Raw genomic sequence first — 21602 nt, forward strand, 5'->3', positions numbered from 1 at the left:
AAGTTCCTATTTCGGTGATGTGAGGAGAAGAGCCCCATGTAGGTCATGCTGGTTAATAATTTCTATTATATAAATATTGTTTTGTTTCTCTAATGGGGCAGGAAAAAGAGCAAAATACAATTGAGAAGAATGATGGGATGAATTGGCAATTCATTTACCTCCAGAAAAAAAATGGTTTCTGGAACAGAACTGAAAGCATCTTTTCCTCTATGAAAGTTAAAACTGCGAAACAGTTAGACGTTAGTATCTGAAGAAAAGATAGCATAAACATTCTCTGTAGAAATGACCATCATGCAATCATTTCTAAAATGACCAAAAAAGCAAAAAAACAAAAAACACACAAAACAAAAAGTAGCGAAGCGTGAATTATGTTTCAGATGGCAACCTCATGCAGCATGGGTTTGTACAGTACATACCCAGATAGGATCTCTTGGGAGGTGCTTTGATTTCTTCATCTTTACTATCTGCAGCTACATAAGAAAAATAAATTGAGAAGAGAGGACGAAAAGACAAAACAGACTAATTTGAGTCAATACAGTAGATGGGTCTTTTAGTTTGTTTTATTTTAAGCTTAGTTAGTACATCTTGCTGATAAAAAACATGCAAAAAGTTTTAGTTTCCATGCTGTCTATAGGGTTTTCCTCAAGATTTTAGGGAAGCATAAAGGGGAAGGAAATCACAGAAAGGCCTCAGTGTGAGAAATAACAGCAATTTAAAATAAAATAATAAAGGGGAGGAGAGAATAGAGACAGTGTAACGTGTAACCCTCTTCAAAGCAATGTACAAATATTTATAAACTTTTCAGTGAAAGAGAAAGCTTAAATTGCTTATTTTTATTCCTGTGCCTGAGTTAAATGTGAGGATGGAGGAGACTTTCAGGAAAGAATTATGTAGGAGCAAATAAAGAAATAAAACATGATAGGGCTGCCTCACGTTCTGGCGGAAACCCTTTTCTACAACACTTCCAACGGGTTTAACTGTTTAGCCACGCGCGTTGACAGAGACCAAATCACCATTTCAAGTGTTCCATATGCTGAACCATTTAATTTGATTCTAACCTTCCTCTGTAAGCCTGAATTCCATTTGAAAACCACATACTACCCAAGACAGTGCTCTCTTAATAAAGCTCTTCAAGGGAGCCCAGTGTTATAGTAAGGGACAAGTTGTAAACAGATGTTAAGATAGCATCAGTTTGAGGGTCCAAAATTAAATGACAGTAAGAAATAAACTGAAATAATAATTGAGCCCCCATGCTACTTGGCTTCTAAGCACTACAGGAATACAAATAACTACACAGCAAGGGTGGCTTTAGGGTTAGGTAAAATAGATTTAAGGCATCACACCAACAGAATAGACCATCCCCATGACAAACTCCCCACTGGTTGTAAGCAAAGTTAGAATATTTAGGGTGCCTGGCAGTTACCCACACACCAGGGCAAAGGTTCTTGGGGCATAATCAAGATTTGTGGTGGGTAGTTGTTTCCGGCTGTGTAACACACATGCATACAAAAGGGAGGTAATCTCTTCTTGGTTAATACCTGTAATAAAATGTATGCATGAGAGAACAAATCTTTCCTAGTCGCTGGGGGGGGCGGGATTCATTTCCTGATGGGTTTTTTGTTTGTTTTTAAAACAACAAAGTGGAGAAAAGAAGTCTCCCTAATACCCAGCCAGGACGGAGACTCTCCAAGGAGACAGTCAAGCCAGTCCAAGGGGAGTGAACTTTTCAAGTTGCAACAGATTTCCACATATATGGAAGTGCAAGAACTGTACACTATTCACATTAAATGGCTTTGTGGATACACTGTTAACTAAACACTAAAATGTATTTCAAGCCAGAGGACCTAGAACAACTTGCCTGAGCTCACAAAAGCTGTCCTCTGGATTAGGAGAGAGACCTTGTTATTGCTTTGGAAGCTAAGAAAAAGATTGGCTTCCCCCTGAACTAGTTATTTAACAGGGAGTTATTTGGATGAATAGAAAAAAACATGCTACTCCTGGATAACTCAAGACTCATTGGTCAAATGTGCACCAGGATTATTAGAACGGAATATAAGGCATCCGCTGAAGTGAAGACAAATCTGAATTATGTTGTAGAGGTATTAGGAAAGAGGATGGAAGAAGGAATGGGTAGAAAGATTTAAATACAAAAACATAGTGATATTGATCTTATTATGATGATACTGCAATTCACAACCTAGCCCCTTCCATCCAGGAATCTCAAAAGCATCAAACTGAAATTTAGCTTCCCGCCATCTGCATGAGATATGGCGAAAACTTGGTACAGAGAAAACTCAGGATCAGATGGGAAAACCATGGGAGAGTCAGGTTTAGGAACGCAGGTCATCTGATTCCCAGTTCCTGTGCTTCCAGAGGCCATCCTTCCTCTCTTGAAGGAAATATGTATGCCCAAAATGGTAAATAGCACAAAGATTAATTTCAAGCCAGTACATTACATCTGACAGTGAATCACAAAATCCTCAGCATTAATACTTTTCAACTTGTAGATCTTTCTTATAGGATATCATCACTGGTCTAACCTTCCCATCACTTAGAAGTTAATCACATAAGCCAGGAGAGACATTTAGTTGCACTGTGAGGTTCTAATAACAAAAGTTTGCATAGAGTACAGTGAGCCACCTGCTGCAAAGAAAAGAGTGAAAGCCCAAAACAACAGGCAAAATTGTTCTTTTTGGTGGATTAAATATATGGAAAACTGGCTCCTGGGAAATGATATGGCATGACACACTGAGTACGCTCTGCAAGTTACCTTACAGGCTGGTGAAGAACCCAATTCTTTCACTAGGTGACTGAATGCCAGGTCATTCAATCAAAAGAGATTGTGGCTGAAGTTGAATTGGACATGCATCCCCCCTGACATGTATTGAGGAAGCCTGCTAGAAAAGGAGGGAGGGGAAAGAGGGCAATCTAGTTTGAAGACTTACCCCCTTAGCCCCACAAAGGGCAATCTGAAGAGGAAGCCCTCTGCTCTGCTCCCAACCAACAGGTATCTATAGGCAAAGAGCTGGCTGTTCCCCTCCCAATACGTCCAGTTTTTAAATCTCTGCTAAATGAGGCCAGATCTAAAGTCATTCGTTTTCCCAGCCTGTGATAACTCTTGCAGACAACGCAGCCCCAGACTGTAGAGGAGAAAAAGGGATGGGTCAGAGTATTGAGCGTTGCAGATGAGCAAACGTTTTCCATGACGTCACTTTACCTGGGCAGATTCACAGCACACTCCACAGAAACCATTGAGTGGGAATACGTTTGCAGAGCAGGCCTATCTTTCTATTAAAGAAATAAACCTGCAGCAGAGCCAGCACCCATAGCCCTCTAGGGCTCCCTCTGCCTGGAAAGGCTGCCGCTATTTGGAGCTGGATCAAGCCCTCAGTTTTTAGGGTAAGAGAAGGAAGAAAACAGATCGAGAGAGCAAATTATATGTCCATATTGGCAAGACAACTGAAAAGAAGCCAACAGTTTTATAGCCCAGCAGCAGCAGGAACAGGAGAAACATAAAATGGGGCATGTACACATCAAACAACAAAACCAGAGGTTGGCATTTGTTACATTTCCAAACTGTAAGAGAGTTGCCATAAAGTAAATCATTTTGTAAAAAAGACTTATTACATGGTGGGGTATAATGCACTCTATGGGGGATGTTATTTCTGAAGCGCACCATCATGCTGCACGTTAATTGGTCCTCTAAGACCTGGCTGGTGCGCACTGAAGGCTCCCGAATACGCTTTAATGTAGTACCATTTCAAACAATATTACATTAAAGCGCACCAGCAGGGTCTACACAGACTAATTCACGCACAGCATGTTCGTGCACTTTACCCAACTGTGTGGGCAAGCCCTCAGATCAATGATACTGAGGCTCAGGAGTGGCCTTTTAATGGGTCTCTTGTAGCTCTTTGAAGCACATGATATTAAAACACTGATTTAATTATTAACCAATTTAAGTTATCAATCAGGATGCTTTTACTAGGTTATTAACCAACTGTAGAATACTTGGTCAGTCACTTTACTATAATTAATAATAATAAATAATATTGAGAGTAAATGAAACAATGAATTCACACTACTATGGCTCTTTTGGGTAATGTTGATCGCTGATTTGGCTCCTGAACCACTGAGGTCTGAGTATCACTGCCTTAGATTAACAACAAATGATATTCTGGCCCAGATTGAAAATTTCCACACACAAAAAAAGTACTGCAAGACCATAGGAAGTGCTGTACAATATGTACACTTTGATAAACCTGTAATAGTGACACACCATCACTCCCTATTTTGATAACAAATGTGGTGACAAGAAATAAAATATTTTATATGTGCAAGCAAGACACAGCATTGGCAATAGCAAGGTATGGCTTCTGACACTGGTCAGTGATAAATGCTTCTGTAATACACAGACTTGGCAGAAAAGTACAGTGAAAACTCTTGTTCTCATTCAGGCCTAGATCTTAGCATCATCGAGACTGGCAGAGTAGCATGACTTCCACTACTTCCTAGGGTTTGACATAAAATATTAAAGAGAACTCTTATTTTCTAGACTGAACTCATAAAATACTCATATGGAAGGAAATCATTTTAAACAGGCCATTCAGAGAGTGCTGGGTTGGATTTTCAAGAGACAATGGTTTGCAACACGTACAAAAAATTTTCACTCAACCCAATGACAAGACAAGACATTTTTAAAAATTTGCAGACGACGATTTCACTCTGCAAGATTACTGTTACCAACCTGAAAAGGAGCGACGTTTTATGTTCAGTTCATTTGACACACGTACTTCAGTGCATAGTTTCAGCATCAGTAACATAGTAATGATCATGATAATGCTTTGCCACAGAAGAGGGGACTCAAAATGCCTTCCAAACCTAAAAAAGTAAGAGAAAAATATATAAACATCTCAAGATGATGATCTTTATACCCAATTACCTTCAATCTTATTTAGGTGTTTGACGATTGTATCCTTAACAATGATCGTAACTGACAAATTTGCAAAGCTGCAGAGAAGAATTACACTAACAGAGATCTAGCTGCATGTAACCCAACCATATTCCACTTGAACTTGTAGCCATAGGCACCGACACCGTAGATGCTCTGGGGCTCGATAACCTGTGGGGGGAAAAAAAATAGTGGGTACTCAGCACCCACCAGCCACAGCCGTTGGGCAGCAGCGTTGCCAATCAGCTGTCTGGTGACACCCCAACGAGCTAATTGGGGGTGCCGCCAAACAGCTGTTTGCCAGCTGGGGGAGAGTCTTAGGGGAGGGGGGAGAGTGGCAGGCAGGGAGCGGAGCACCCCTGGGGAAAACTGTAAGTCGGTGGATCTAAAAGCATGAGTTTCTGTTGCCTGAGCTAAAGGACCAGGCCCATTAGCTTGAATGAAGAGGCAGACTTGCAAACCTGGTCTAGCAACTAGAAGGGGATAAAGAGCTACATTGCATTAGCATGAGACACACACATTTCTTTCCTCTATTAAGTGAGTATGCTATTAAGTTAAGAACTCCTGCTCTACACACTAAGTTCCCTAAATATAATTTTAAAATACATTAAATCATAAGCCCATACCATCCCATTTCCCAAAAAACACAACTACCAACCTATGATGTCTAACAGTGCCCTCAACAAACCTACAAATACCAGCTCTTACTGCACTCCCACCACTCCAGAAGTCTGGAAGAAGGGAGGGACATCACTTCTGGGACATATTGCAATCTGATTTGGACTAAATTTGGACCAAGCTTAGGGAAATGAACTCCAAAGTTGCAGGAAACAGCTATTTGATTGTTCAGAGATGTGGAAACCGAATGGAAAATGTTTTCTCCCATCTCTCCCCCTCCCCCCAGTTTAATTTATGTTTGCTTACTGATGCTGTCTGGTGGGAATTACTGAGCTCTCCTACACGTATTGCAGGAAGAGGAACTTGGATAGCCGCCAATACTTAATGAAGGGTCCATCTTCCATGATTGCATTAGATTCTATCAGAAAACAAGACTCTCCAGTGAGGATTGGCTGCTATCCAAGTTCCTCTTCCTGCATTATACGTAGGAGAGCTCAGTATAATACCCCAACAGACACCACCAGTAAGCAAAAAGTAGGGGTTTTATTTTTTTGTTTATTTTTTGAGAAAAGAGAAGGAAGAGAGGAAAAGCCTTTCCCATAGACCTGGTGCAAAATATATTAGATTTATTGTAGAAAGGCTCCGGGCACATGATTGTGACTTCTCTCTCCGCTCAAACAATCTTGCTAGGGTGTATTCCTCAGAGATTCTTATTGCTTCAAGAAAGCGATTTGGGGAAACTAAACAGTGTGCTTTCACTCACTCTTTAATTCTGGGCCACATTTCCCATCTGCCACTCCAAATACACCCACAAAATAGTCACCCAGGCAACTGCTTCATCACCCCACAAACATTGTGCTGCCACTGGCTAAGAAGACAGGAGACAACACTTACAGGAGTAGGGTGATGATTTGTTTAATTAATGTTTTACAAAGCTCTGGCAAACGTTAAGTATAGTATACTATAATGAGCCATTACTATGTATGAGAGTACGATGCAAGGTCTCCCATAAGAGTCTGGATATAATTCTTTAACTTCTTTCAAGACAGAGCTCTGAACTAGTCAACAAGACACTGGGACAGTACCAAGCGTATTTGCCATTAAGCCCTTGCATTGTATGAATGCTGAAGGAGTTCTTTACTTCCACTATGGTCTTTAGGGAGATTCAAGTTGTTGTTATGGGTCAAATCAGCCCCCATGCGGATTATGCCCAGTAATGGGGGAAACTGAAAAGCCCTTGATTCTGGACTTGCTGGAACTTTTCCATTTGTAGGTGGCCAGGTTTGTCCCCAGTGGAACAGACCATCCCCAGGGAACTGGTCGGGGGGGGAGGGGGCGCTAGCTGCCTAGTGCCACAGAGCTGGGGCCATCCGTTATGAAACCATGAGCCTTCACAATGTCTCCTGGGACACCAGTGGCTTATGGCTCTTGCGTACACGGCTGCAACAAGGCCTCCTCCTCAACTAATGCCCTGGGGAGGGGGAAGGGTGACACTGCAGCAGATCATACCATGGTAAGATCAGCACTAACAAATTCGGAGAATTGCTGAAGTGGGCGGGAGATGATGCAGCCGAGTGTACAAACTCCCCTCTGATCTGCAGAGAGCCCAAGTCAGGTTTCCATTGAGTCAGGAAGAAAGAGGATGGAGTGGAGCGAAGTAGAGTTGCCATTACTCCCCATTCTGTGCCCCTGCTTCTTGCCAGGGCAAACTCAGCAAATGCTACTGAATCTGCAGTTTCAGGGGACCCTGATGCATAGAGTCCACCAGGGACAGTTTGCATTCCACTGACCATGAGCCAGAGCTGCATGGGTGTAGCGAGAGGAGCATCACACACAGCTCTGTGGCAAAAGCCTGATTCCCAAGGATCCTCGAGTTATTTATCCCACTAGCACGGCCATAATACATAGATGAAGTGGGGAGCCTGTGTCGTAAGAGAATGTCTCTGTTGGGGGTGGAGCTAGAGGCTAGCAGATAAACACACAAGTTCTGGACACATTACTGAGCCAGTGCCATGCTGGCATGACAGACGAGCTTGTCTGAGATCTGCTGTGCAACACTCTCCTGGCAACTGAGGAGCCTATATTAATTGTTTTGCTGGAGGCTTCAAAACTGAGGAACTAACCCAGTCCACTGCTTTCATCCATCTGTCATTCAGAAAAAGAGAGAAGAGAATCTGTCCCACTGTTAGCAACTGTTACCAAAAGTCCTCTACCGTAGGTGTATGAAATACTGTACTTATCCCCATTACAAGTCCATTTTTATAAGAGCTAATTTAGGGCTACACTGGCAGCACTGGTGCTGAAGTTCCATTTATTCACAGAATAGGGACAGCTTGGACATTACTATTAGTTTCCCCTTACTGACACACTAATGTTCTTCCAGCCTGATCCAAAGGGAGCCCATAGAATTTCTACTGGCTTATTCACTCCTTGGTATATTTGTTGAGAGTGCTGCCAACAATATCATCAACTGTTATACAGATATCTGCCTACTACAAACAGAAACAAGCTAATTGCCTCAGGCTACCAGCTGTCAGCTATAAAACAATTTACAATCACCATAAACTAGTGGCACATTAGAACTAGTAATCAGAACAGAGATGGAAAGCTGTATTATCAACCCTCTGAGTCATCTATCACTTTAGATCTAAGATTATTTAAAAAAAAAAAAAAAAAAAAAAAACACACACAATACACAAAAGAGAGTTCACCTGAGACTGAACATATATGGCAAGGTTTCCATAGTCACTTCAAACAATGTATGAGAATTTAACAAACTCCAGCATACACAGGACAAAAGTTGCACTACATAAACTTTCGTTCTGACTAGCCAAAGCACTTCAAGGGAAATTCTTCTTCTAGATACTGTGTTCTATTCTAAACAACTTGAAAGGAAATAGCTCCTATTTTGGTCAATATGATGGACATTAACATGGAGAAAGAAGGATGTACCCTCCAGATGGTATTTGAAATTATGGTTCAGGAGCCAGTCTGGCAAAAGCATCACATCAGGACATGGGGGATCCAAATTTAAGATTCTCTTACCTCTCCATTCCCAAATGGGCTGGGGAGGTGATAGGGACTGGAAGAAGGAAAGAGCCTTGTGTTGCTGTGCAGTGAGTATTCTGGATGTTTCAGAAGCAGCATTCGACCCTTCCCTCCCCACCTGCCAAAGGCGGTGAATATTTTTACCAAAGCAGGGCTTGAGGGTGGGAACAGTAAAGAAGCTGTTCATAGAAGTAGGAGGGATCCTTAGGGTACTAACTGGGGCTCAGGGAAAGAGGAATATAGGATTGAAGCCTTTTTTTAATTTGTTGTTCTTTCTTTCCGAGTTTCTAGCTGGTAATTATCATATAGCTAAACAACTGTGACATTTGCAGTATTTGGGATGTCCAATGTTAGACCTCAAAGCAGTTTCCCTTCTATTTATAATATTTTAAACTATCACTGTAAAGAGTTCTGGTTTTTTGAACATATACAAATTTCTTTAAATACCAGTAATATTTTTGTTTTAAAAAAAATCTTAACTGTTAGTGTTCATAAAACTGAGAGGCTGAATAACTGGGCCAGAGCCAGACAAACTGACAAGTCACCATGAGTTTGTCTGAATAACTCTACCGACGCACCTCAATCTTCTTGCAGCAATCCTGTTACTCCAGTCCTGGGCCTACCCTGACAGAAACCACAGATTGTGTGGAGACAAGCCAAACTGTCTATCACTTTTGTGATCTAAAAAGCAATGAGTTGGCCGAGCCTAACTTCAACTTCACTAGCAGCCAAGCTGGGTTTGAATATGAAAGCTTAACACACTAACCTACTACAGCATTTAAAGCCCAGGTCAAGGTCCTCTGCGGTTTCTTAAGAGATTCTAAAGCAGGGTAGAAGCTGTGTTACAGGTTGACACTGTGTAACCCAAACTATCAGGCTCCTGGGCGACAGCATGATGCAACAGCACAACAGTAGCCAGCAGGAAGTGTAAAAGAGAAAATAAACTAGTTTCAGAATATGATCTGCCTGCTAAGAACTGCTTCTCAATATGTGAGCTTCCAGGATTTTGTGTAGTACAGAACATATATTTAAAAATAATACATTAAAACCTACTTTTATATTTTATTCTTCCTGTACAAAATAAAGTTTGCTGAAAAATGCTAGTGATCAAAGAGAGGAAGTCATGTGTGCATTTCTGCTTCAGTGACTGAATTTACTGAGGGAAAGTTGCTATATGCACTGCACTCTCCGACCATGGCATTCTCTCTACTAGTCTCTACCTTTGCTGGTCAGAAGTATCCAGAGGTGAAAGTAAGCCGGTACGGTACGGCGTGCTGGCAAGAGCCGGTACACTGCTGTCCGTACCCTCAGGGGGCAGCTTCCCCAGGCTGGCGATTTAAAGGGCTTAAGGCTCCCAGCAGCGGCCGGAACCCCGGGCCCTTTAAATTGCCACAGAGCCCTGCTGCTGGAGCCCCAGGGTAGCGGGGGTGGCTGGGAGCCCCAGGGCTCCGGCAGTGATTTAAATCGCCACCAAAGCCCCGCTGCTGGAGTTCCGGGATAGTGGCCGGGAGTCCTGGGCCCTTTAAATCGCCACCCGAGCCCTGGGGCTCCCAGACGCCACCACTACCCTGGGGCTCCGGCAGCGGGGCTCTGACAGAGATTTAAAGGGCCTGGGGCTCCACTGTGGTAGCGATGGCCAAGAGCCCTAGGCCCTTTAAATCACCGTCGGAGCCCTGGGGCTCCGGCCACAGGGCTCTGGCAATGATTTAAAGGGCCCGGGGCTCCCAGCTGCTGTTACCGCTGCTGGAGCCCCAGGCCCTTTAAATCTTGATTTAAAGAGCCGAGGGATTTAAAGGCCCCGCCTCTTCCAGTTGAGGCCCCACCCCCCTGCTCAGGACTCCAGTGTACCGGTAAGTCCTTTAAGTTACTTTCACCCCGGTAGTATCTTCTCACATTCACTTTATAGTAGTGACCAGCAATTCTTTTTAACCGGTAAAGCCAAAATAAAGTCTAAAAAACAGAAGTTTCTCCCATCCCGCAAACAGTCCTGCCAGTAGATGCCCCTAGATCACTCACTATCAGAGCTGAGGACTAGCCAGTGTGAAGACAGGTCAGATGTAACTGCAGCTGCCTACCTTTCCCCTTCATACTGTGCAGGCTAGACTGTACATTCTTTGGGGGCAGAGACCATCTTTTTTCAATCTGTGTTTGTACAGTACCTAGCACTAGCAGGATGCTGGTCAATCACTGGGACTGCAGTGAACCCAAGATCTCGTTAGAGATTCGTTTGGGCCAGGGCTTGTTATTCTGATTAAAATAAATGGGGTCAAGTGGAATCACTTGCTCAAAAAGTAATATGAAAGCTGAGGTCTGCACTGAACTTTTTCAAAATTGTTTCAGATATTAAAAACTGGAAGGGTCCCTTAAATCAGTCTCAGCAGCTTTAATTAAGGTGAACATATTGCTGGATAACTCCTCCAGGGCTTGAGCTTTTTGGCACTGCTGGGTGGCTTCAAGACAGTGATCCACTTAAACTATATCCAAGAACTTTTAGGGGGAAAAAAAGTGGGTACAACTTGTGATTCCCAATATTGTGTCTTTTTCCCCCTTTACTACCCTTTGTGCCTGTATCCACCTCTTGTCATATATGTAGACTGTAAGCTCCTTGGGGCAGAAACCATCTTTTTGATCTGGGTTTGTAGAGTGCAGTCCTGGACTATGACTAGAGCTCCTACATATTATGATAATATAGGGTTACCATATTTAACAAATAAAAAAAGAGGACCTCCACGGGGCCCTGGCCCCGTCCATTTCCCACCCTCAGCCCCGCCCCAACTCTGCCCCTTCCCCACCCCAACCCCGCTTAACTCTGCCCCCTCCTCCCGCCCCCTCCCAGCCACACGAAAAGGGCTGCCCGAGTGCTACCAGCTTCATGGTTTGCCGGGCAGCCCCCAGACCCCGCGCTCCCGGCCAGCGCTTCCCCAGCGCAGCTGGAGCCCGGGAGGGGAAGCGCCCAGCCGGGGGCGCAGGGTCTGGAGGCTGCCCGGCAAACCGTGAAGCCGGTAGCGCTCGGGCAGCCCCCATGCCTCCAGACCCTGCGCCGCCGGCTGGGCACTTCCCCTCCCAGGCTCCGGCAGCTGGGGTCCGGAGGCAAGGGGGCTGCCTGAAGCCCATAGCGCTCGGCTCTTAAACAGAGCCGAAGAGTCAGGGGAGGAGCAGAGCAGTCGCGGGTGGGGAAGTGCCCGGCCGGCATTTTCCGGACATGTTCGACTTTTTGGCAATTCCCCCCGGACGGGGGTTTGATTGCCGAAAAGCCGGACATGTCCGGGAAAAAACGGACGTATGGTAACCCTATGATAATACAAATAAATATTCAAATTGACAGGAAGCTTTATCCCCAAACCCATCTAGAGCAGGGGTTCTCAAACTGGGGGTTGGGACCTCTCAGGGGGTCGTGAGGTTATTACCTGGGGGTCGTGAGCTGTCAGCCTCCACCCCAAACCCCGCTTTGCCTCCAGCATTTATAATGTTGTTACATATATTTGAAAGTGTTTTTAATTTATAGGGGATGGGGGGGGGGGTCGCACTCAGGTTTGCTATGTGAAAGGGATCACCAGGACAAAAGTTTGAGAACTGCTGATCTAAAGGCATCCAAGATACTGCATAATCAAAGCCCTCTGAAAGTCAGGAGGAGTCTTTCCATTTACTTCAGTAGGCCTTGGATCAGGGACATAATCCTCAGCAGGTGTAAACTATCACAACTCCACTGCAGCAAACTGAGCGGTGACAATTTACACCAGCCAAGAATCTGCCACCAGGACTTTAACACACACCCAGGCAGTAAACTGACTGCAGCTGCATGCTCATTGTTTCTTTGGCTGACAAAGAACAAATATGGGAAGTTAAGATAAAGGAAAATGGTCTTTTATTCAGGAGACTTCATTCACGTTTTCCCCCAACTCATATCTTGGGCACTTCAGCTCAGGAAAACCAGCCTGGCCTATCAACCATTCCTATTTTTAAAATTAGTGGAACAAAGGCTACAGTGTTTTATCCTGCAATTACAAAAAAATTAAAAAAAAGAAATCACAGGTAACCTTATATGGCAGTTAGTGCACCTAATTTTGATGAGACAAAGGACTGCACCACAACTCAAAAGACTGCAGCCTGCTGAACACAGCAGGAAGCAGGACTACTGTTGGCTGACCTTACTTATTAAGATGTAACTAGAACGCCTAGCATCTACTTCAGAGAAATCTTTTCCAATTTCCTTTCCTTGGCGTAGGCCATGTATTTGTTCTGCTAATATTAAACGAACCCTGAAGTTATTTCAGTCTGTGGGACATTTTGTAAACCAAACTCAGGAAACCCCATTATGAACTTTACAACAAAATAATTGTATTCTAGTGAGCAGGGTTGAATGAAGCTCCTTCTCCCCTCCCTTTCCACTACAAACTGTGGTCCCTCCACAGAAATCATTGGTTATTTCTTTTCCTATGTATCTGACTGACCCTGCTAGGTGAGCAGTACCCTTCGCGCCAAACTAAAGGCGAGCATATAGAAGTCTTTTCCATAACGTCACGCAGGATTTTACTTGTCTATCCAGTCACAGGCTAACTCAGAGACAAGGAGGGGACTCCTTGGCTTACTAATGAGAATGCTAACGAAGAACAGATTTTTTTTTTTAAATGCAGAGGTTTTTTCATAAATTGCTAGTAACTGTCATGCACATTCACACAACTACATTTTTTCCATTCATGCTCACAGATATTTTCATGAGCAGCACACTCATGGACCCCAAAAAGTTGAGACTCACATGTGTCACTCAAAGCTTCAGCGTCGGTCTAAAATGTTGCCATCAAAGGTTTTCTTAAGACATATTAAAAAGGGTCAAAGACTTAATATGTAATTTCTAAGAATCAACACACTGGGTCAGATGTTTGTGTGACAAATAGGGGAAATGCCTGTATTATCTTTTATGAAAACCGTATAGGATGGTTTCCTTGGGCAATTGTGTATTGCTGCCTGCTTGCATGCATAGAGATAAGTCAAAGGAGGCTGCAAAGGGGTGCTAAATAACCATAAAACAGTGATTCAGATAAGTCAGTCTCAGGTACTCAGCTTCAAAGGAGCCATAACAAAGCTGGCTCCATCTAGGCTAGAATGGGGTACCCTCCCAGAGGCTAAGCCTGGGATCAAAGGAGAGCTAAAACCTCAAAGACCCTAGAAAAGGCAGGGGGCGATTAGGTGAGCTGGGAGAAGCTGACAGGCTGGGATAGAGAGACACAAAAATCATGGGTCACAGCCCCCTGAGCGTCAACCATGTCCTTGTTTGAGAGTGGGTGAATTGCAGAAATCCACCCCAGGTGAGGTAAAGGCATGAGGCCTGCCACCTGTAGGAGTTGCATTCATGAGACCCAAAGAAGGGACAGTAGTCCATAACCATTACAGCTTGCACATCTAAATGCTTAATGATTTTTAACAAGAGTTGTACATGTACAAGGAAAGCAGAATCAGGCCTACTATTGTCTATAATAATACAGATTTATCATTTCGCATGTACAAGTCTTCTCACACTGCCTTTCAGCAAAGGCCTAGTGCAGAAACAAATCTGCTGCTTGAACAGAACTGTGTTGAAAACTCTGGGAAATTATTTTTAACTCACTTCAAAAGAAAAATTTAGAGGCATTTTGAGCGTGGGAAACACAATGCTGAAGAGACAAAGTTAAAGAAATCACACTATTGTCATCGCGTGACGATGCAAGTTCTCAAGTCTTTGATAATGCCCTAAATGAAGAATTAGAGGAAAGAGGGCAGGAGGAAGGCAGAAAATTGAGTCCTTTAACTTAAAAAATAAAAAAGGGCATCTCCTCTTTCACTGGCAGTGGAATAACTGGAGGGGAAATCTTGAAAAGTAGAAGTATCTAATAGAGGCAGGATCATGATTCTTGCCCTTAGTGCTAGTACTAATTTCTGAGCTAGTATCACAGTCCTGCCGTGCCAGCTTTAGCTGTAGAAACACTTAACAGTAGATTTCATGGAGATTAGTGAATAAATATTGTATTTGCAGATTGGAGGGCAAGGGGAAGGTCACACTCCTCCTGTTTTAAAACTAGTTGATTTTTTAAATTAAAAAAAGAGGGGCAGATTACAGGAGTGGGTTATGGAGGGGGCGCAGTGGGCACAGTGCATGGGAATACGTGGTCTCCACTGCTACTTCATGAAACAAGGTATTTCGGAGGTTGTGGGGGAAAGGAAAGGACCAGGAGTCAGGAATGAGTGTGTGTTGGAAATAGGCACACTAACACTAGCACTGAACCCTAATATCATGATAGAGTCATGAGCAGAAAATAAGTGAGATTTGTTCTGGAAAAAAAGCAAGCTAGTCATGTGGGGATAACACACATATTGAATGTGAGGGTGAATCTAGAAGGCCTTACTGAAAGGTGCAGACAAAGTTAGATAGCAGTATGCACTGTGATATAGATACAAAAAAAGCTAGTGCAATTTGTGAGAATGTGCTCAGAGACAATACATCACAAAAAAAGTCTCTCTCTGGTGCACCTGCAATAGTGTGTTCAATTCCAGGAACAACAGTTCCAGAAAGATATTGACAAACTCAAGGGAGTTCAGAGAACAACAACAAAAGCGATCAGGGGAATAGAGGAAATTGCTTGAAATGAAAGATAATTAAATATGTATAACAATGCTAAGCAATGTTTGGAGCTAGGGGAATAACATGATTAGACCCTTCAAATATTTCTAGATATAGGAGAATGAGAGTGTGTGCACACACGCACACATGCGTGTGCGTATGTACGCTTAGACAAAAGGGGAAGGAATTAGCATAATACATCAGCGTATAACCAGGAGTAGCGCAGGGGTCTAGGGAAAACAATTTAGGAAAGAATTTAGGCTCAGTGCCAAGAAAACCAGCTTGACAAAGGCATGTATCAGGCTGTAGAATAGTCTACGAAGTGGGGTGGAAGTCTCATCCCATGTTGCTTTTACAAGGAGAATGGACAAAACACTATAAGATGAATTGTAGGGAACAGCCCTGTCTTGGCAGGAGGATGGACCAAATGATCCAACAGGCCTTTTTTATCATGAATCATAGAAGATTAGGGTTGGAAGAGACCTCAGGAGGTCATCTAGTCCAACCCCCTGCTCAAAGCAGGGCCATCTCTTATCATTACCATGAACTCTTGTTATCTATATACACCTTTAGAGTAATCATAAATTTTAGTGCCTATACCCAGTCATATTTTGTTTCAAGTACTGATCTTGCCCCAGTTGGTCATAAAGTGACATCAGCAGTAAGGTTACTATGAAAGAATTACTATGCTTAACAACGAGAGAGAAAATGAATTACTAGCTGCTCGCTGACATGATTAACACCTTTAAAAACTGAATCTTGCTTTGTGCATTAATCACTCATATGCATCAGAACTGTATTCACCCAAAGAAACACTTTCTTGGCATTACACTGTACATATTACAACATCATGGATGCCATAACCTTTTCATTGTGTAACGTATCCTCTTAAGACCATACTATTTTAGTATCATGGTAGTTGCTTTATAGAGAACAGTATATGGGTCTTTTCATCTCTAACTTGTATTTCAGTGGAACTATTGACATAGCAAGGGACTATTCACTGCAAGTGAGGGTGGAAGAATCAGAACCTTAAGGTTTTGCAAGGTCAAGCCTGTAGTATTTACCCAGTGTGGGTGGCTATATCAAATAATTTGAACTTTTATTTATAGGCCACACTAACTTGAGAACTGTGACAGCATTCTGAAGTCTGGCTCTGTGCTTCAATTGAGTCCAAAGCAATTTAAAACAATGCAGGGACTTTCAAGATCAGAACACAGAGAGTGACACAAAGCTAGAATCCATTAGAGAAATTGTTATAATATGTAAACACTCAAAAGAACAATAGCATGAAAGGACACCATTAGTTTGAAACAATTATAAAAAAAAAGTGTTTTCTTTCCCATTTTACAAATGACTCTCTAAGATGTTTAAAATTTTTAAACTTCTTTCAATTTAAAAAAAATTTTTTTCTTTATTTATGCTATTTACATACCTTGTAGCTTGAGCACTTAAACTAGACTAAAAATTAGGGATTCTCATTTTTTTCTCGGTATTACAGGCCTCCTCTTAATAAAGCAATTGCACGGCATCTCTCTGTTAATGATAGTACTTACATGGAATAGTGAAGTATTTATGTATATTTAACTATTGTCACAGGTATTTTCACATATTTGAAAAAAAAAAATATTGTCTGCTTTGGCTTTTCACTTCTCACTTCCTCCCCATCGCTCACAGTTCTGTTTACTCTGTTTCCCTTGCACATTAGTTTCTTTCTTTCCCCATTCTCCACCACCACATGAGCCTCTTTTCTTCCACATGCTTCTTCCCCCCCCCCCCCCCCCCCCCCCCCCCCCCCCCCCCCCCGTCTCCATTCCTCTCTAAATACAATCCCAATCCCACAGGCAGTTCTGATACTACAGATGACTTCCCTACATCTCATTGCTAACTCTGGTCCCAGAGAACAACCCGTTTCCTCTACTCATATGCAGCAGCAGATTTGCAGATGTTTTTATTCGAGTCCAGGCTGCTCTTTAAAGTTAAGATCCTGGGGATCTTTACAAGCAACTGGAAACAGGTAGGAGGAGCCAGCACATGATCTGTCAGCTCTCCGCAGACTACCAGCAACTCCACAGACTACCAGCATTGCTACATTAGTCAAACTGTTCTCAGAATAGTTTCCAATATTCTTATTGTTATCTCCTAATCAATTTCACTTTTAGATTCTTGTACATTCCTAATGCTGCAGTGGCCAAGTTAAAAACAAATACTCCTCTGCAGTTTTGTAACATTTATTTCTACATACACACGAGACAGGTCTATTGGTTGATAAACACAAAGCCTAGATTTCAGAGCAAAATTTGCTTTTAAATGTTATTTTTAAAACCTCATATGCAAAGATGTAATTGTTTTGAAATGAGGACTTCTTTCAATGTTTCTTGTTAGGCTGCTTTTTAAAGAGTGGATCTTTAAATTTTGAGCTCCGATCCCGCAAGGAACTCCATGGGTAGACCCCCACAGAAGTCAATGAGGGCACGCAGTCTGCCTGAGCAGAGTTGTACTGACTTCAATGGAGGCCTACCTGCATGGAGCAACTTATAGGGTAGTGATGAGGGTGCAGAAAGAAAGGAAGAGATTTTTCTGAACTACTTTAGGTATGCGCTTGTCATTAGCATCCACTGTTAGCTTAAGAGTTTGACGTTTTGAAATGCAGCTTATTAACATTGATAACTATGTCAGGAAGACAAGAGATAAAAAAATTTGGTACATGAGCTCTAAGTTGATGCACATGAACTCACTTGCACCAAGATTGAATTTTGCTTCACATCTTTAAAGAGTGGGTCCCACCAAATATTACATCCTCAGAGACCTCACTTCTCAAGCTTTGGCATCCCTCAGCCTATGCCGCTTCCAGCAGCTCTCATTGGCCTGGAGCAGCGAACCGCGGCCAGTGGGAGCCGCGATCAGCCGGACCTGCGGATGCAGCAGGTAAACAAACTGCGTCCCAAGTTTGGGAAACACTGAATTAGAGAGAAAAAGAATAAACACGTTAAGAGAATCAAAAATAATTGCCAACTTACCAAAAGAGTATTCTCAAAATATTTGCTACTAATAATACTAGACACACGTAGGTTGAAAAGCCCTCTGCATTCTGTGTCCTTTTGATGTCTCTGTACTGGGGGATGTATGGCACCACACCTCCAAATACCATTGCACCAGCTGCACCCCAGGAAACCAGCTGGTGCACTGGAACCACCAGCCACTCCAAGCCATCTGCCTCCATGCCAGGCAAAACAAAACTGTGCAGCACCAGGGCAACCACTGACAAGGAATTCCCTTTCACTGTTTCTTCAGACTTAGTTGATTTTAGTCATACACAGTCCTGCCGGTGCAATGTATTGCCATGCTTCCCTCATCCCTTGCACAGCGTAACCTAAAGAAAAAAAGGAAGTGGGAGGGAAATGTAAATATATCATCTGACAACAGGAATACAAGCCCCACATGCCCATGATCAGGTCAGAGCCACAGCCTCCAGTGTCACAAGTTAGCCCGGGATAGCCAAAGTGGTCAAACATATGGAGTTGTATGGTCCATGACTAGAACTCCCAGGTGCTACAGTAATACAAATAAATAAATACAACACAGCTTGTGTCCAACCTCATCTGATTTCCAATATTAATATAAAGCATTTCCTGCTGTTTACTTCATTGTTTGTATAAAATTAGTGCCAGTGGCATAGCTATAATAGTACAAATGGTGCACTTGCACAAGGGGCCATGAGGCTATTCAGAACCAAACACATGGGCCACCAGGGGAGGGCAATCAGGGAAGTGCGGGACAGAGGGGGGTAAAAACCTGGGAGGAATTGGATCCGGGCTGGGGGAGTTGAGGGCAAGACTGAAGGAGGAGGATGGGGAGAGCTGGGAGCACTGGATCAGAACTGGTGGAGAGTGAGAGCAGGCTGTGGGTCTGTAGGGGGGGCATGAGGCAGCTGGAGGGAAGCTAAGCAAGAGGTGGGGGTGGGAGGGCTGGATTAGGGCTATGGGAACAGGAGAGATAAAGGGGGCTGGGAGTAGGGCTGTGGGAGAGTTAAAGCAGAGTGTATTTTGGAATCAGGAAGAGGGGGGTTTCCCGAATTATTCTTGCACTAGGGCACTCTGTGGCCTTGTTAAACCAGTGTGTAATGCTTATGAAAGAGACTGACTTGACAGCCCTGGATGGAGACTGATATCCTTTAACAACAAAATAGATAGAGCACAAACAGTAGCAGGACAAGTTTTTCTACATGGCTTTGTCAGTGTGCCTCAATATTGATCTGGAAGGACCAACTCTAGCAGTGAGAAAGTTCAGTCTCTGTGGTTCATTCAGTGCCTATCACGTAGCACAGTGGTTCTCAACCAGGGGTACATGTACCCCAGGGGGTACAGAGGTCTTCCAAGGGGTACATCAACTCATCTAGATATTTGCCTAGTTTTAAAACAGACTACATAAAAAGCACTAGCAAAATTAGTACAAACTAAACATTTCATACAGACAAAATGAGAAAGTGAGCAATTTTTCAGCAATAGTGTGCTGTGACACTTTTGTATGTTTATGTCTGATTTTGTAAGCAAGAAGTTTTTAATGGAGGTGAAATTTGGGGGTACACTGAACAAATCCAACTCTTGAAAGGGGTACAATAGTCTGGAAAGGTTGAGAACCACAGGTGTAGCAGTTTGAATGATATGAACACTCCTCCTTTGGGAGCTGGATCAAAGGCATTTCACATAGACCACAAGGCTGGAATCTACAGTTTTTGTGGTCTGGACCTCCACATTAAAGACGAGGGTCCCTGTGATCTATTCTATTTTGTACACATATTGTGCAACCTTCAGGCTTGGAGCAAGCTGCCAACACAACTCTCACTCTGGGTAAAGCCTGGGAACTGGGGGCAGGACAGAGAGGCCAGAAAGAGCTTGGAAACAAATACATATTTCCATCACCCTACTAATGATTAGATCTGGAGAAGTGAAGATAGAAAAGAAGTCAAACAAAGCAAGGGAAAATAGTATCAGAGGGGTAGCCATGTTAGTCTGAATCTGTAAAAAGCAACAGAGGGTCCTGTGGCACCTTTAAGACTAACAGAAATATTGGGAACATAAGCTTTCGTGGGTAAGAACCTCACTTCTTCAGATGCAAGTTCAGAGCTCTTACATTTTACTAATTACTCTTAGGAACCAAAACAATGACAAATATTGCCAAGAGGCTATGATGAGACTTCTCCTTAGGAGCAGGAGTGACAAACCCCCAATTCCTTTTGTATAGTGGGAGGTACTTTTCAACCTAACACACCTATGGCTGAAACTCTGCTCCCCTCAGACCTGTCCTCCTCTCCTCTAGTCCCCCTCTTCACATTTTTAAGCCTTCCTTGTTTAGCTGACAGCAGAAACTAAAGCCCCCCGCTCCCCCCCCCCCGACACACACACTCCGTTCAAGAGAGGACACAGCAACACTTGTATGTATATCAACAACAGCCACTCAATCTATGGTGCATTTACAAACGCCTCCTTCCCCCCCAGATCCCCTCCCTTCCTGGGGAAGAGACTTCGACTCTGGAGACAGCGACTGCTGGGTCTACAAGACTGCCCTAACTCCAGAGAGCTCCTCCACCCCCAGAGGAGGGCAGGGCAGGCAGTATGGCTAGGGGGCTGCTCCTTGAAACCCCGTCCCGGACTGGAGTCTTTTGGAACCGGCCCCCTGTGAGTCCCCACCCCCTGTTTCGTCTTACCTTGGGTCTGTCCCCCTCTAGAGCACTAGTGACGCGTCTGGGGGTGGTCACCAGAGCCGGGCCCCTGTGGTCCCTCCAGAGCCACACATCTCTGGGTGCTGCTGCTCCCGTAGCTCCTGCCACTGCTGCCAAGCCTGCCCCCTCCGCACCTGCAGCTCCTGCCTCCCGGGCGGCTGGGGTGACACTAACCAGCAGCAGGGGCAGGACCTCAGGGCTGCTTCTGTGACGTCACAATGACCAGCAGCGCCTCCGTCAATGAAGGGACAGGCCCACCCTCTGACTCAGCGTCTGTTTCCTCTGGGTCCTAGAGGGCACCGGATCCCTTCCCACAGCGAGGTGGTGTCCCATGAGATGCGTGGGGTGCCCGCCACAGCCGGGGGGAACCGACTTAGCGCAGCTCTGCGGGAACAGGGCGCACACTGCCTGTGCCAGTCTCTTTATGTACAGGGCTGTGCGGGGCCCATACAGAACGAATGGGGTAGGAGAGTACAAACTGTTGAGTGAGATTTGCAATGGCTCCTTGTAACACACCCAGCAACATCTGCTGCCATCATAACAAGGAGCCGCTTTAGAAAGTGCATCTAAAGGAACCAGATTAATACAAATAATTACTTGCTATTTACGCGGTAGTGCTTTATCCTTGAAGAACAAAATTATTCTTTAAACTGGCATTGTGCTTGGTC

The 21602-nt window shown here is 43.8% G+C and overlaps 1 protein-coding gene across 4 annotated transcripts in view; it reads right to left on the bottom strand.

Annotated features, from left to right (window-relative positions):
- SLC66A2 (solute carrier family 66 member 2) overlaps positions 1 to 21118 on the bottom strand; it is a 97037-nt gene extending 75919 nt beyond the window's left edge. For 2 of the 4 annotated variants that reach the window (XM_054020056.1, XM_054020058.1), the window contains exons 1-4: positions 20920 to 21118; positions 18233 to 18585; positions 4748 to 4881; positions 417 to 470 (exon numbers count right to left, since the gene is read on the bottom strand). In XM_054020056.1, coding sequence (XP_053876031.1) covers positions 417 to 470; positions 4748 to 4881; positions 18233 to 18435 — 391 coding nt within the window. In that variant the 5' untranslated portion in view covers positions 18436 to 18585; positions 20920 to 21118. The remainder of the gene's footprint in view (positions 1 to 416; positions 471 to 4747; positions 4882 to 18232; positions 18586 to 20919) is intronic. The other 2 variants (XM_054020057.1, XM_054020059.1) reach the window with 1 other exon arrangement.
- Between the last annotated feature and the right edge of the window lie 484 nt (positions 21119 to 21602).

The sequence above is a fragment of the Malaclemys terrapin genome, chromosome 2, assembly GCF_027887155.1.
Source record: "Malaclemys terrapin pileata isolate rMalTer1 chromosome 2, rMalTer1.hap1, whole genome shotgun sequence".
Taxonomy (NCBI): Eukaryota; Metazoa; Chordata; order Testudines; family Emydidae; genus Malaclemys; species Malaclemys terrapin.